Source organism: Mytilus edulis, chromosome 4 (genome assembly GCF_963676685.1).
Source record: "Mytilus edulis chromosome 4, xbMytEdul2.2, whole genome shotgun sequence".
Lineage (NCBI taxonomy): Eukaryota > Metazoa > Mollusca > Bivalvia > Mytilida > Mytilidae > Mytilus > Mytilus edulis.
In genome coordinates this window covers 16,774,779-16,792,043 of record NC_092347.1, presented here as the reverse complement: position 1 = coordinate 16,792,043, position 17,265 = coordinate 16,774,779, and the positions used below count along the sequence as shown (strand labels likewise).

General features: G+C 31.2%; 1 protein-coding gene across 2 annotated transcripts in view; it reads left to right on the top strand.

Moving 5' to 3' along the window:
* LOC139521718 (protein mono-ADP-ribosyltransferase PARP14-like) overlaps positions 1-14,497 on the top strand; it is a 29,074-nt gene extending 14,577 nt beyond the window's left edge. The window contains exons 14-20 of one of the 2 annotated variants that reach the window (XM_071315276.1): positions 695-855; positions 1,158-1,364; positions 3,273-3,489; positions 5,631-5,818; positions 6,595-6,772; positions 11,100-11,171; positions 14,101-14,497. In XM_071315276.1, coding sequence (XP_071171377.1) covers positions 695-855; positions 1,158-1,364; positions 3,273-3,489; positions 5,631-5,818; positions 6,595-6,772; positions 11,100-11,171; positions 14,101-14,387 — 1,310 coding nt within the window. In that variant the 3' untranslated portion in view covers positions 14,388-14,497. Of the gene's footprint in view, positions 1-694; positions 856-1,157; positions 1,365-3,272; positions 3,490-5,630; positions 5,819-6,594; positions 6,773-11,099; positions 11,172-14,100 lie in introns of those variants that run through there. The other variant, XM_071315277.1, reaches the window with a different exon arrangement.
* The last annotated feature ends 2,768 nt before the right edge of the window (positions 14,498-17,265 follow it).

The window sequence follows — 17,265 nt, the reverse complement described above, 5'->3', positions numbered from 1 at the left end:
ACTTAAGGAAGCTGGCTTGTCATGTTATGGTTTTTTTGTCAGATGTTTGGAATCCTCTGGTTTTATCCATTTGAATGCCTTGAAAAAATTTGCCCGATGACCAACATTTTTCTTTTTGTAATTTTTTTTTACATGTATAATGATAAGTCATCTGTAAAAGTCTTATAAAATTGTAATTATTTTTTAATAGTTTTTGAGAACTTTAATTTGTCAATAATAAAGCGAGAATATTTTTCCGCCAAAATTTCAATGGTTAATATCTCTAAAACAAGCACGGTGACCTATATAATTTTTTTTTGCTCTTTGGATTCCTTTATTAATCTTCTATCAATATAAACTAGTGTTTTGAAAAGTTAATTACTTTGAAATCGATAAGCGAAATCCCTTAATTAAATGCTGCTGAAAAAGGTCGTCTAGATTATAAGGGAAGTAGCCTAAGGTCAAAATTATCATTTATTCCACTGTTGATTTATGAATGCTGTGGATACCAATTTTCGTAGATTGAGGAAAACTTGCATTTTCTGGATATCTAATTTCGTGATTTCGGCAAAGTCTGCATACAGTTATTTACAAAATTGTAATTCGTTGAACATTTAAATTCGGGGCTTTGCTTTCCTGTACCCACGAAATCCACGAAATTGGTATCCAACGAATATTGATGAGTCCACAGTAATATCTTTGTTGTTTTGTTTAGTTGTTGAGAATGCTAACCAGTCGTCTGTATCATTTACAATCTACTTTCAATCCGGAAATGATTTAAGTGTGGCTAAGACGATGTTGGAGCAAGCAATATCAGAAAAGTATCAGACAGAGAAACAACATGACAGTGTCATCGCAAACATAACACAAAATGAAGTAAGTAATGTGGTTAAACTTCTACGTGATCGATATCACAAAAGGTGGATGTTCTGCCTCTTATGGTACCATCTGCCTTGCAGAAGTCAGTGCATCTGTATTTACATGATTGATGATACATTTTGTTTGTAAAGTTCATAGAATGATGTTATTGTGATAAAATGATTATGAATTTTTTTTCAAAACTCTAAGACAACCAAATTAACATAGAAAGATGATACATGTTTCCAAATGTAACTGTTTTTAATTAAGGTGCTAAACGATTCTGTGTGAAAACTGTTTTATCATACACTGTCTTTTAGGCCGACTATTTAAAAGCAGTTGAAAATAGGCATGCAGTAATAATGACAGTAGACACGGTGAAATGTGACGTTATCATAAAAGGTCTTGTTGACGAAGTAATGAATGCAAAGCAAGATATTTTTGATGCTCTTAGAAAGTTTAACCACACTCGGCATTGTCAAGCAGAGGCCGCTATTATCAAAGAACAAGTCCAGTGGTATTTAAAGGTAAGTATTACCAACAAAACAAATTTTAAAAGATACAAAATATTTTCTTATTAATTTACAACTAGATGTTAAAGAATTATTTTTTTTTCAAATTTTACTGTGATAATATAAAATGTATACAAAAAACATACGTCATTATTTGTTATGTTGATCCATTCATATGACGCTCAGGTAATATTTCGTGTGTGGTATCCAGGTTTTGCTGTCGTAAATTCATGGGAGTTGGTCGTTGCTATACTGCGGTTTACACATGTTGTAATGTACTATAAGTTTATTTATTTATGTATTTTTCTGTGTTAAGTGTTCTTGTGTTTGATTGTACTGTATTCCTGTTACGTGAGGTTGTCATTTTAGAGGTATTTAAGGATGTTTGCTTGTTATGTTTTGAAATTTTTGTCAGATTTTCGAAATCCTCTGATATATCTAATATCTCGAAAACTAGCACATTGATCCCTATATTTTTTTTTGGATTTTTTTATTCTTCAACTAATCCCATATCAATATATACTAGTGTTATGGAAAGCTATTTATTTTGAAACTGAGCAGCGAACTTCCTTAATCTTGTGGTTTTGATAGTCATAAAACCAGGTTCAAACCTTCGTTTTTTTTAAATGTCCTGCACAATGTTAGGAACGTGTCTCTAGTCCGTTTCTATGTATGATGGCGTTTCCTTTTGTGGTAGACAAACTCATCATAGATACATGGATTCAAATTTTATATATACGCCAGACGCGCGTTTCGTCTACAAAAGACTCATCTGTAGTTTTCTGTTGTTCTTTTGTTATCATCACATAGTTGTAATCATAATAAACTATATGTTTTGTTGCCATAATTAATATTTTTATATATTGTATTAATATACAGTAAAGTAATGCAAGTTAGGGAAGCATTCTTTCTTGAAATAATTTGTGAACAAACATAAACTGGATAATCATTTACTGAACAGTCGTTAAATCCATTGACTTGTGTCGGTTAGTGTTTGCTTTTTGCACGTTGAAGAAAAATAATTGAAGCAACTTAGATGGCCTGTTGCAAGTTTAAATTTTTAGAATTTCCCCGCCTTTCACCTCAGTCGACCTAAAAGAGGGACGAAATATAACAAAGGGACAGTCAAACTCATAAATCTAAAATAAACTGACAACGACATGGCTAAAAATGAAAAAGACAAACAGACAAACAATAGTACACATGACACAACATAGAAAACTAAAGAATAAACAACACGAACCCCACCAAAAACTAGGGGTGATCTCAGGTGCTCCAGAAGGGTAAGCAGATCCTGCTCCACATGTGGCACCCATCGTGTTGCTTATGTGAAAACAAATCCGGCAAATAGTCTAATTCGGTAGGTCACATTCATGAAAGGGAAGGGGATTGTAGTTACGACGTAAGGAACATATCCGATATCATTTGTGAAACGGTTTCATAACGATCAACCAACTCGTGATGGAGTCCGTAAAATTTACGAAGGGATGATTTCAAATTCACCATTTGGAACTCTTGGTTTAATAGCTTCCTTGTGAGCAGCAACCTCTTTCAAGAAAATCATGATAGGAAATACAAACTCGGAAATATCGTATCGATTGGGAGATATATATCCCGTATGCAGGTGCTGCTGGAATATTGCTACTTAGAAATGGAAAGTTTAAGCTGAAATCATCTTTTTTATCGTAAAGTTTTGTTTTCAACCGTCCCTCATCGTCAATTTCTAGATGTTAGTCGAGATATGAGGCCGACTTAACTGTATCTGTAAACTGCAGAATCTACTTCTTGTCTCATACATATAATGTTCTCAACCTAAATATTCATCAAATATTTAATTTGACTATGGATATTTAACAAGCAGAAATACGTCCAATTGCCTTTAAATAAAGCATTCTTGAAAACATGCTTTCTTAAATATTGTAGGATGTTGATGATAAAGGACTTCCAACTTTAGATGAATATCCTGATATGATAAACATGCACTTGGAAACCGCTTATAAAGGAGATTCTGGACGGACAGAGGTTGAATTCAAAGACGATCAGGGAGAAGAATACGTTATTGTACTAAGAGAAATGACTGAATATTTAAAGAAAGACAGATCTAATAAAGTAGATGTTTTGCGAAGAGAAAAGCTGCAAGGTTTGTAACTTAAAGATATTTGTCCTACATCCTACGTAAACTCGGTGATTTAATGTCGATACTGGGTCTCCGACTGTTCTTACATCGAATAAACCACACAGAGTATTTATGGAGGTCATATCTTAGCTAAAACTATAGTTGGAAAGTCTATAAAACAAGATTTTTAAAAGTTTCTGTTGACAATATATATATTTGAAATACACTAGAATGACCCAGTAAATATTAAACAGTTGTAGAAGGCCAATTTGTGAATAAGAATTTGTTTTGTTGTTTTAGTCAATATAGAGAAAGAAATGATATTGATATGTGTATCAGTCAAATATTATATAAAATTATCAGTAAAAAAAAATTGAATGGACAGTGCTAACTTGATGTATATCGTCGGTTTAGACACTTGCTAGAATGTAGTCAATGATGAATGCAAAAGATCACAAGTGGTTAAAAACGTTCTTTCATAGATTATCATGTAAATTTAAGAACTTCATCATTAACAATAACATATGTTACTAAAAGAATATAGATGGTGGTACCCATTCTTTTTGTGAACAATTTCTATTTGTTTTATTCATTTACATATTTTTTCACATGGCAATCAGATATCTTATATATATTAAAGTGAATTTGTAAAATCAGGGATTTTGTAAAATCCCTGGAATAATTAATGAATTTGTAAAACTACTAACAGTTTCAATGATTTTGTAAAATCCCTGAAAGTTCAGTGATTTTTTAAAAATCATTGTGGAAAATCACTAAAAATATTGCCAGTGATTTCAAGTATAAATTTGAAATTAGAAATGTGTTTTTTCTAATCTAAATTAAACAAGCATTTTTGATCGGATTGTTATCTCTATGACATATTCCCCATTTCCATTTTCAAATTTATGCTAGCTGTGAGTATTGCCTGTCGTTACATAGTCCCCTATTGGTTCCTGTACTGGCACTAACTTCTAACTTGATCTATAATTTGTCATGGTGTAAAATATATATAAGAAATAAAATCAAGTCAATATAATCAGGCATGACGAAAAAGGTAAGGTAAACAGATTATTTTAATGAATTTTCTAATTCTAATGACCATAACTCTGCACAAAATCATTTGACCAGACAAAAATTCGAAATTAATCTGTAATTAGTCACGATAAGAGTATATACTGATCGTCAAATAAAAATATTTAAGCATGACTAAATAAAATGTGGAAAACTTCTTATTTGAATGATTTTTGTTTTACTTCATGGACAATAGCTCTGCATTAAATTGTCAAACACGAACCGCCAAATTCAGACATTATCTATGATTTTAACTTTACACATATTAAATCAATATCTTCAAGCAGGATACACAATGTGGGATCTAATTTGCTGAACTGACAAATGGACAGACTACAGACGAACAGAGCGCAAACCTAAAGCCCTCTTCAACTTTCTCGGTTCTAAGATGTCCTAATGTACCAATGTTTTTAAATTAAAGACATTTTCTAAATGATAGTACAGTGGTTATAAATAGAAGGAATATTAACTTATATTTAAACTACAATTTACTAATTTTTGTATGCATGTTTAGTGGGTGACATCAACTGTTACACAATTACTGTGCTTTACGACAGAAGCATATTACGTTCACATCGATTTTTTTTCTCAGAATATTCACATTGATAATCTTGTCCATCACATAACTGCCTGTCGAACAGATATGCAATTGTTAATTGATGCAGCCTTTAAATCTGTTATTTATTATTGGTTATGTGTAACAATTTTATGTCCTACAATTATCAAAATAAGCTTTAGTTTCCTCTTGATGTAGAGACATATCTGCCGATCATTTTTCAAAGGATGTCAGTTGTTTGATGAAAATTGCTCATTTAGTATTAATATTAAAGACTTATGTTACCTCAAACTATTTGAGTGTAACGACTGTTTTATAAGAATTTTAAAATACAGAAGAATCACTTTTTTTTACAAATTCCATGAATTTGATTTGGGAATCTGCAAAAAAGATCTTAATTATTTGATAATTTTTGTAAAACACCTTGAGAAAATCCGGGATATCATTAAATTACTAATCAGTTCAGTGTTTATACAAAGTCCCTGAAATTTCAGGGATTTTACAAATTCACTGTACAATATAGACCTTTTATTTATAGGAGTTGGTGGGTCTTTTGAGCCACCAGCACTATGGGATGTTCAAGGCTCCGATAACGTCAAAGTGATTACAATGATAAATACATCGCCAGAATATAAAATTATCGAGAAGAAGTTCTTTGACTCTGTATTTGGTGGAAGAAAAGAGTGGGCTTCCAAATTCAAAAAACAGTCTTTTAAAATTACAAAGGTTTGTTATGTAGAATTCTTTTATCGCATGGAAACCTCAACTCGTCTATACTTATACAATTAATAGGCACGTATTCTTAAATTTAAAAGAGCAATTTGCAATAAACAAAACATTGATGACAAAAGATCCCGATATGAGGCCATACACTTTTGTGGAAGGTATAAATTTGGTTGTGATGTTTGCAAAATGACCTGTTGGTATTGCGCGTCAAGTTAAATCAATAAATTTAATGATATCAATATACAAGATCATATAACAACAATGAACGTCACTTGCACGGTGACATGAAGGATCATTTCAACATTTAGTGACTCATAATTCCGCTTCAAAAATGTGAAAAAATTACAAAATCTATCTTATTCAACGGAAATATTCACTCGGGTAGAAAACACTAGGCGATGTTTGTTTGGTCGAATTGTTGATTATGCGAGCTGTGTATATCCTGATGTCGAATCCAAACGAATGATAAAAGTTATGCATACACGTGATAATTATGGCAGATGATTGAAGAATAAAACGAGTCATTAAAATATACCAAAATTTAACAAGATTTCACCTAATTACCCTTTTGATTTGAAATCCACTCCTTTGCGGAACGTTTGCGGCAGTTTGTAAAACATTTGACTTATTGAACAGGTTAATTTAACAAACAAACAAAACACAAGTAGCTCAACATTTTAAATTAAGAAAGAAGGTGGAATGAAACACCTATGAATAAGTGACATGATATTGCATCCGTTTCCCAACTATATAACTGTTCAATTTTACAATTTTAGATAGAGAGGATTCAAAATCTTAGTCTTTATCAGATGTACACTGCAAAGAAAGGTTTAGTCGAAAAACAGAATCCGTCTGTCAAGAAAAATGAACAGGAATTATGGTATAGTGCATTTGAGGCCTCTGTTGTCAGCATTAACCTTTATGGGTTCAATAGAAGTTACTGTGGTGACCTTTGTAAGTACTGTTCTACGAGTTATACGTTTACATTAGTAATTATAGTCGACGTAAATACTGCTTTTTTTCAAATTCAGTCTAGAGAAATCTAGATAATCGTACTCCTTGATCAAAGAAAAGCAAGACAATCTCATTGCCTCTAAATTTAAACCAAGTGCAATCCTCCATTTTCAGGATTATGTCCGTTGTTATCTACAGTCTGTTTCTATGAATGTAAAGTAGTTTTATCTTAAGTTGACGTGTTTCCCTCGGTTTAAGTTTGTTATCCGGATTTGTTTATGATTAATCGAGTTATGACTACTGAACATCAGTATACTAATTGTGCCTTTATCAATACATTGCATAACCTTGAGACATCTGCTTCAGATCGTGTAAATTACCTGACCGTAAGTTATGGAAGTTTTAAATAGGAAAAAGGTTTAACTATTGATTAGTCTACGATTAACACTACTATTTATATGTTCAATTGAAAAATCGACTTCAATTTCTCATCAAACAAAGTTTTTTTTTCTACAAAAAATAGGAAACGTAGATACAAATGTCTCTTAGGTCATTGAAAAAAAATCTTATTTCGCGAAGAACAACACTGATTCCCGCAACAGGTACATCATTAAAATGCTAGACTTTTTAATAGACAAAATATTATTTGAATTTGGTGAACTATATTTCAACAGATACTAAATATTTTTGTTACCTGTATGGGCGTTTTTTATACCGCTGAGATCAATCTAAAGAATTGTATTTATTAAAGTACGCAGAAGATCATTTTTTATTCTTCTAATAACCTGAAAAGGTTGAATGAACTCATTCTTAGATAAATTAATATTAGTCTTGTGAACAAAATTTAATTGTTAAATGGAGTTTTCGATGCATTGAAGACCTGTTGGTGACCTTCTGCTGTTGTCTGTTTTTCTATGGTCGGGTTGTTGTCTCTTTGACACATTCCCCATTTCCATTCTCAATTTCAGCATATATAAGAAAGCCATAAAGGGACAAACAAAACAAAAATAACCCGTGGTCTCGAATTGACAATCCGTGTTCTCAAATTCCTAATCTGTGATCTCGGATTGAAAATCTGTTATCTCAGATTGATAATCAAGTACTCAATAACTATGGCCAAAAGCTAGTTCAAAGTTATAAAGAACTAATAAATAATTCAATGCCCATTTATGCATACGGAAGCCGTTGTTGTTCACGTTGAGCTAGCTTTCAGTTACTGCGAGTACTCTTATATTGGTACTTTGTGTCTTGTGTCTTAATGTTAGTTTTTATTTTTGTTTCCTGTCAATATAATGAGTAAAACCATTTTTAACCGATTTTTTACAGTGTTTACTTATATTGTACTGTTACAACTTACACCACTGTCCGAGGTTAAGAGGGGGAATGAGCGCTTACAAATATGTTAATATGGAATGCCACAGGTGTCTTATGTGGAACTCTGATATTACGTTATGTTGTTTTATTATTACTTGATAATATTTTGTCTTTACATACTATGATGTTTTGATATACATAATAATCTATATGGAATAGTACGGACGCGTATTAGTGCCACATAACTCGACTTTTGATATGTCTTCTTATGTTTGCGTGATAACGCACACCTTTGCGAAATAACGCAAACCTTTTCGAAATACCGCAAACATTTGCTTAATAACGTAAACATCTGCTTAATGACGCAAACATTTGTTTTATTTTACTTCTTATTTAAGATATTCAAAGGATGCAGCAATTATTAAAGGAGGTGCCTGCATATATTAAATTTCATCCCTTTTGTACTCATTGCAGAGTAAAATGCTTTAATATCTAGAACATATCATTGTCATGACTAATAAGGAGCAGGATAATAGATATAAGAAGTGGTGCTATGAGTGCAATAAGAAAACTGTCCATCCAAGTCACAATTTGTAAAAGTAGACCATTATATGTCAAAGTAAGATCTTCAACACGGATCATTGATTGACACTGTACAAGAAGCCATAAAGGACCCTTAAACCTGTTTACATGATAATAGATTGTACATGTATATATATTACAAAACAAATTGAATAAATTGAAGTTATAAAGAAGAAAAATAAAAAATCATCCCTGCTTCTATAGCTATAGCCAAAACAATTAATAGTAAAAAAAGAGCATGCATCAGAGACTAAAATCAACTTAAACATAGCCCATGGATTTAGTCTGTAACGCCAGGGACAGTAAAAAAAGACATGACTTGTGCAATGCCAAACATGCATAATACTTCGGCACAAACTAGAAAATTAATGAGATTGCTATTATCAACATCCATATTATGTCTTGCACACTATAAATAACGTATTTCAGTGGTCATACAGGTAATAAAAAACGACAGAGTTTTTATAATTTTGGAAATGACCCCAACATCATATTGTATTCATCTTCCATCCAACACGAGCACAAACAGTAGCATCGACTTTTCTAAAACGTCTTTTACATTTTTAATTATAGTTAAACCCTAACTATCCTATTGCATGTTGATACTTTTATTTGGACATTGCACAAGTCATGTCTTCTTTGACTGTCCCTGGTGTTACAGACTAAATCCCTGGGATATGTTTCAGTTGATTTTAGTCTCTGATGCATGCTTTTTTTACTATTGATTGGTTTGGCTTTTAACTAGCTTCCGGTAACTACGAGTACTTTGAAATCATACTTTCGTGTTAATTTGATCTGTTGACATGTTTTATTTTGTGTTATATATCGTCCCACTATTTGTATATGTATCACCGAGTATTTAGTATCACGATAAATTTCCAATTCTGTTCTCGTACTATGAACAACATATTTATTTATTATGTAAAAACAATTATGTACTCCATGTACTCCTTACAACAAAATTATTATATTTACCTGCGTACGTTATTGTATTTAAAGGGACACTAGCTACGAGATATATTAAAAATATAAAATATGATTTTTGTTCAATGAAAGTGAAATAGTAAAATAGTATATCGCTTTTAGCAGCCAATATGGTTTATTTTTGTAAATATAAGCTACAAAAAACCCATTGATTACGAAAAATTAACTTGCAAGGAAATAGTTCGACCTCATTGAATCCGTGTTCATGTGAACTTCAATTTAACCACTAAGCTAAAGATGGGTACCGCATGCATTGTGCATGTTTTAATTATCAAAAGTAAAAGAATGTCAACATTGAAAGTGAAACAAAGGTCAATAATTTGATTGACTGATTATAAGGTCCACAAAAAATCATTCTTATACAGGAAAAAACACGATGATTAACATGTATGATATGAATTAAACATAACTAGGAAAATCCAAATGCACGAGTCTGATTTCTATTTATATCTATATTTATGTTTATATCGCGTATATTTTAATCGGAAGTCAACTCGACAGTTAATTAGATGGCGTCTAGACTAAAATACTCACGAAACGAAGCTATATATTATCGAAATCGTGTCCGGTCTTTTGTTTGTTTTAGACTTTTTATAATTTGGATAAATGTTTTAAATTGTTGTAAATCAAATATGAGAATTTGAGTCAAATCGGTGAACATGAATTTGACAGCTAGTGCTCCTTCGACGCGTTTTGGTCTAAGGTTATTGTTGTCTTTCTTATATTGTTTAACATCTCCACCTTTTCTTTTATATCAAAATTGTACTTATATTTTGTCATAGATCAAATTCATTCGTCCAGTGTATGTTAACTCTTTTTTGACATTTTTACCTGTCATGTCTGTTTGTTTTGCTCAAACATCGTTGTCAACATAATGAAATTTGATGCGACTGCCATACAAATATCTATATGAATTTCTTGAAATTACGCTTTAATTTACAAAAGTTCCATTCTTTTCTTTTCTAAAGATATGCCATGTATTGTCAATATAATGGAATTTAATGCGACTGTCATACAATTGAGAGGTTTAGCTTGTTTTGAAAACCAGGGTTAATTCACCATTTTCTACACAAGAAAGTGCATGTACCATGTCAGGAATATGACTATATTATTTATTTGTTTGATGTGTTTGAGCTTTTGATTTTGTCATTTGATTAGGGACATTCCTTTTTGAATTTTCCTTAGTGTATCTATTTCTCAACATTTAACACTCCAAAATCTGCATGTTCTTGAAGAATAATCATGTTATATGTCTCATTGTGACGATTAAAGCGTGATGGTTGCATTTAAGTGTATTCACCAATAAATTGTCTCATATGTATGATATGTCCAACAGAAAAACAAATATGATAATTAGATTATTACATCAAATATAAAGACTGTAATTACAACTGGTCTACATATAACACTGTCAATTTAGTGCATTAAATTTTTTTATGAATTGCAGACCAAAAATCTAAACTGAAAAAGAAGATAGCTCTAAAGCCAGACGGTACAAAAGTCAACAACCCATATGAAGGTAGTATGCTAGTTGACATATTAGTTAAGAATATGACCCTCGAGATGGCGTTATTCAATTACGTACTCAAGTCGTACGAAATTTCGAATTTAAAAAAAAAGGGTGAACATGCTTTGTATACATGAAGGGCTAAATTTTACTCTAAATGAAATAAGTAAAAAATCAAATAACAAAAATACTGAACTCCGAGGAAAAATCAAAACGGAAAGTCCCTTATCAAATAGTACGTGGGCTATTCTTTTATGGAAAATCCTTTGTATTATCAAAATGTTCATAAATATACCTATATTGAATTATTGACTTCCCAAACACTTATTCGCCTATATTTTCCTACTGCAGTGACCATAATTACAAGACATCTCATTATAACTTTGGCCACCTTACAGCGCAAACGCGGGGGGAACGTGTAATGAAAGGATCTTAACACACGTGCTCTTGAAGATAAATATAAATAACAGCTTTTTAAAGAACAAATAATTTCACAAACTGTTAAGGACTATTTTAATAAACATATGGGAATGCATAGATTCTATTCAAACAAATTGTAAGCCTCTTGCAATTCACTTACCTGTCACGCTTTACACGTGCTCTTTTTCATTGTTTATCAATTTCACGATCTGGTACCCTTCGTCAACAATTTTGAAGTTAGTTAGCTTGCAATCAACATCCACTGAAAAAAATATTGAATTATAACGTTATAGATGTGTTATTATTAAATATAAAAATCGTGCATGTAAGACTTAGTTTAGTATATATATGAACGAACTCATTAGTTAAATAATTTCAATAACATAAAAATTAAGAGACGCTTGTTTCACATGACTTTCAAAGATTTAAATCGTATCATTCATAAAAGGAATATGTCAATAGCACGTAAAATATTCTGTCAAGAAACAAGTTAGATTATATTCTTTTTAGGAACATAATTGTTCAATAAAAATTTGACATCAATTTAAAAACGCCTCAATTCTGTCCCTGGCGTTGTTGGACGTTTCAATACATAGATGTCAATTGTTTACATGTATCGATTAGAACAAATACATTTATTTCAAAGATACCATTTCAAATATGTTAATTTTTTTTTTATGAAGAAAAGAACCCATTAATTTCATTTTCAGAGAAAATAAATCTGACGAATTCGAAACTAAAAAAAGATGTATATACGAAAGTTCTAAATCCCAAGGTCAATTCGAAAAAGAGAAAGTCCATAAAGCCTGACAAAATCAGACGTATGAATATATCAATGACAAATAGGATTTTCTAAAAATAAAATCTAAATCTAAATCTAAAAATAAATTTCATACGTTTTTCCTTCTTTGAAAAAAAGAACTAATCTTTTTGGGTTCATCCACTTGCTTTATGTGCAAAACTTATTGTAAATAATGTTCTGCTATTCAGAAACATTTTTATAATTTGTGTTATCCTTATCGTATTTATTGAAGAATAAGATGTTCTCATAGTTTAAGACACATAATTTTTATTTTCTGCTGTATATTGAAGCAGTTAACCTTGTATAGACATTACCATTCTCAATTTTATTCACTCTTTAAGTAACCGGAGATGTTCTGATAAGTTCCATTATGAAAATGATAAAACTATGCATTGCGTGTACTCGTTTACATGTGTCAATTGTTTACATGTATCGATTAGAACAAATACATTTATTTCAAAGATACCGTTTCAAATATGTTAATTTTTTTTTATGAAGAAAAGAACCCATTAATTTCATTTTCAGAGAAAATAAATCTGACGAATTCGAAACTAAAAAAAGATGTATATATGAAAGTTCTAAATCCCAAGGTCAATTCGAAAAAGAGAAAGTCCATAAAGCCTGACAAAATCAGACGTATGAATATATCAATGACAAATAGGATTTTCTAAAAAAAAAAATCTAAATCTAAATCTAAAAATAAATTTCATACGTTTTTCCTTCTTTGAAAAAAAGAACTAATCTTTTTGGGTTCATCCACTTGCTTTATGTGCAAAACTTATTGTAAATAATGTTCTGCTATTCAGAAACATTTTTATAATTTGTGTTATCCTTATCGTATTTATTGAAGAATAAGATGTTTTCATAGTTTAAGACACATAATTTTTATTTTCGGCTGTATATTGAAGCAGTTAACCTTGTATAGACATTACCATTCTCAATTTTATTCACCCTTTAAGTAACCGGAGATGTTCTGATAAGTTCCATTATGAAAATGATAAAACTATGCATTGCGTGTACTCGTCCGAATGCAACACGATAAGTAACGCATGTCTCATTATGCTTTGACTTTGAAAAGAATCTATTCTGTCGACTTACCTTGTCTCGTTCCTTTTTGGGCTCATGTGATTTACTTTATTTTCAAATTTTTGTTTGTAAGAATGATTTTTAACTTCACAGTCGATTTTTAAGATTTGAACTTCGGTAAACATCTATCATCAAAATTGCACCAATATGCATAATTCAATATTGTGCATAAATGGTTCATCGAAAATACAAGGTTGTTTTAAGTGGGTTGGTCTAAGATAAGTATGCATCTTGGTTAAATAGCTTTATATATGTATATCTATTATGTTGTATGGTTTCTTGTTACCTTTTGTAACAATAAAAATTTAGGAAATGCGTATGTTACCATTGTCTATTAAGAATTCTATGTATCTTATTTCTTAAAATCTTTTTAATAGGGGTCTGTTTCGCTTATTTAGGGTATATATTGATTTTGGCGTAGTAGTCAATGTCAAAACCTCTGTAATTTTTCAAAGTTCGATTTATTCGAAAGAAGAAAATACCTGTACCAAGTCAGGAATATTAAGGTTGTAATCCATTCATTTGATATGTTTGAGTTTTTGATTTTGCCATTTACTGAAAGACTTTCCATTTAAAATATAATACCACGACCATTAATTCTCATGATGTTATTTAAATGAAATTATATTGTAGAAAAATGGGGAGAAGGGGTATACTTTAGCAATGAAGCAGGTTTTACAATTCTAAAAGGGATTGACGCTGACGATAACTCAACAACTGATCGTACAATATACATGTGTAAGGTGCTTACCGGTGTTCACCGTCAGGGTATGGACGGAATGCGATACTTACCAATGAGGCAAGATGGAACCATGATGAACTATGATTCGGCTACAGATGATAGCAAACCTCCTGTTCAGTTTGTTATTTTTAACGACACACAAGCATATCCACAGTACTGCATAAGGTTTAAACTTTAGAAATTTATAAGAATAGTTGCATCAACATGCAAAATTAAATACCTTGTATAATTGTATATATATTGTCTTTATCAGAACAATTTGTTTTCTAAAATGATTGTTGTTTTCATATATTTAATGCGATTTATAATGTATAGATATACAGTTATTAACATTAGTACTGCTGTCAATGAAATGTATTTATTTATATTTTACAAACCGTTTGCTATATACTGATTGATTAGTCTGATTAGAATAGTAGTTGTTATATGCGTTGAAATAGCTTTCTGTAAATGCATCTAGGAATTTGGTTCTTTCCCTGTTTGTCACTTGATCTTTTGTCATTTGATTTTGTTTTGGTTTTTGATCGATGCAAATTTGATGAGTCAATTCCTTTTCCATAGATATGTTTACAGTTGTTGATGTTTATGGCAAATAAACTCAACAGTAGAATACCACTGTTCAATAGTCATAGATCGAGTCAGTAAAGATAAAACCGTGTCACTAACCACTGCCCTTTGGTTTAAAGAGGGCTGAGTATTTACAATCATTATTAACTTTGCAAAAAATCCTCATTTGCTTTTTGTCTGTTCCAAATCATAAATTGTTATATTATTGGGTTCCTGTGCATCATATTTGATATAATTTTATGGTTTTTATCACAAGCTATAACGTTGTTAGTCTAGGTTGAAATGATCAAATTCATTCGGAGGAACATTTTATGGATTACTATAGGAATGGGTTTGGCTTGTTGTTTTGGTCGTATTTTGACATATTGTGTTAACATTCACGTCATTTAACATAGGCGGATCCAGGGGGCCTGGGGGCCCGCCTGCCCCCCCCCTTTTTTTCGGGGGAAAAATTGGTTGATCATATAGGGAATCATTGAAGCATGACTGGAGCGGGTCCCCACCCCTTTAGGTCAGTCAGCGCCCCCCCCCCCCCCCCCCCCGTTAGGAATAGTTCTGGATCCGCCACTGTCATTTTGTCTCTAAAAGTTGTCTCATCAACCACTCTCTTTTTTATTTTTCTCGTGTCTATTTAGTTAAACCATGTTTTCCTAAATAAGTCTATTAACAAAAATATATATAATTTATATTATATTATCTTTTTTTTTTTATATAGTTCAAATTTTCTTATTTACAGATGTGTGGTTCAGTGTACGTTATTTGTTTATGTATTGCGTTTTATACATAAAATAAAGCAAAGACATGCATACGAACTGTAAATGTGTAGTCTGTGTACTCTGGTATATTCTATTAAAGGGACACTAGCTGTCAAATTCATGGTCACCGATTTGACTCAAATTCTCATATTTGATTTATAACAATGTACAACATTTATCCAAACTAACAAAAGTCTAAAATAAACAGTTTACAGAGCATGGGGTAGATAATATTTAGGTTCGTTTCGTGTGTATCGTGACGCCATCTAATTAACTATCGATTTGACCTCAGATGACCATATAAGCGATGTAAACATAAATAAAGATATGAATAGATTAAATCAACACGTGCAATTGGATTTTTATAGGTCTGTTTGATTTTATTATATAGATTAAAAATAGATGTTTCTCATTGCTTTTAACCGTATAAGAATGATTTTATGTGCATCGAATTAGTAATCAAATGGTTTACCGTAGTTTCACGTTCATTGTTGACATTCGTTTTCTTTAAATAACCAGTACACGTACAATGCATGCGTTGTCAATCTCTAGCTAGGGGTTAAATTGAAGTTCTCATGAATACGGATTTAAAGAGGTCGACTCATTCACTTGCAAGAGAAAAACCAAATAATCAATGTTTCTTAGCGTGATTTCATCAAATTTACCCTTTTTGGCTGCAAAAAGCGAATTGGTATTTCACTATTTCACTTTCATTATTGATTGAACAAAAAAAATCAAACTTTAGATTTTTTATATATCTCGTAGCTAGTGCCCCTTTAAAGAGGTATTGTGCACAAAATCACATGTCATATATATCTCAGTGGTGATGTGTGTAAGTGCTCGCCTGTCCACGTTTAATGTTTTCCTAATGGTTGGTACAATTTATTATCTCTTCTATTAAAAAATGAAGTATAAACTATATAATCAGATTTATCATTCCATTTATCGGTGTTAGCAAATAATTCTGAATTATGCGGAACATCCTGCACCTCACTTTTATGGTCGTAATTCATATTACATCTAATTCTATGTAAATATTTATGCTCTCTTAATATATGTCTGTAACTTGTTTTTGTGTAGTCAACTGTAGTGAAACATGTCTAGCAAAAATTATAGAGTACTAGTTAAATCCTTTGTTTATGTATAGATATTATATTTGTTTGTATGTTTTATTCTCTTCTCTCAAACTTTATTGTATCTTCGCGAGCCAAGGGTTACAATCCAGAGAGAGGTGACTGGATCGTAATCCTTGGTTAGCAAATATGTCTTTATTGAATTATAACATACATATATATAATGACCCTTGAATTAGACAAACAAACATTATTTCCATCTACACAATTTCTGAAAATCAAGTTTCCAAAGTTTATAAAAAAGCAATCCTTAAATATATGTTTTAACCAAGCTCAAGAACCACTGTGGAGTAAGAAAAATACCCTTCATGAGTTGTAAATATTTTTTTTATAAACCACTTCAAAGCCCCTTATAACGAATTTGGTATATAGAATGTGTTATTGGCTTTAAAATACTTTCTGTTAGTGCGATTACTCTTAATTTGGTACTGTTTCTTTTGTTGTTTCTTGATTTTTTTGTCCTTCTTGAAATCTGATGAGTAAATTTCTTTCCAACTGATTTGAATAGTTTGTTTTTATGTTGTGTTGATACACCATTGTTCCTACAGATAAGGCACTCTATTCCAATACACGAATGAGCCTGTAACTGAGAGGTTTCCGT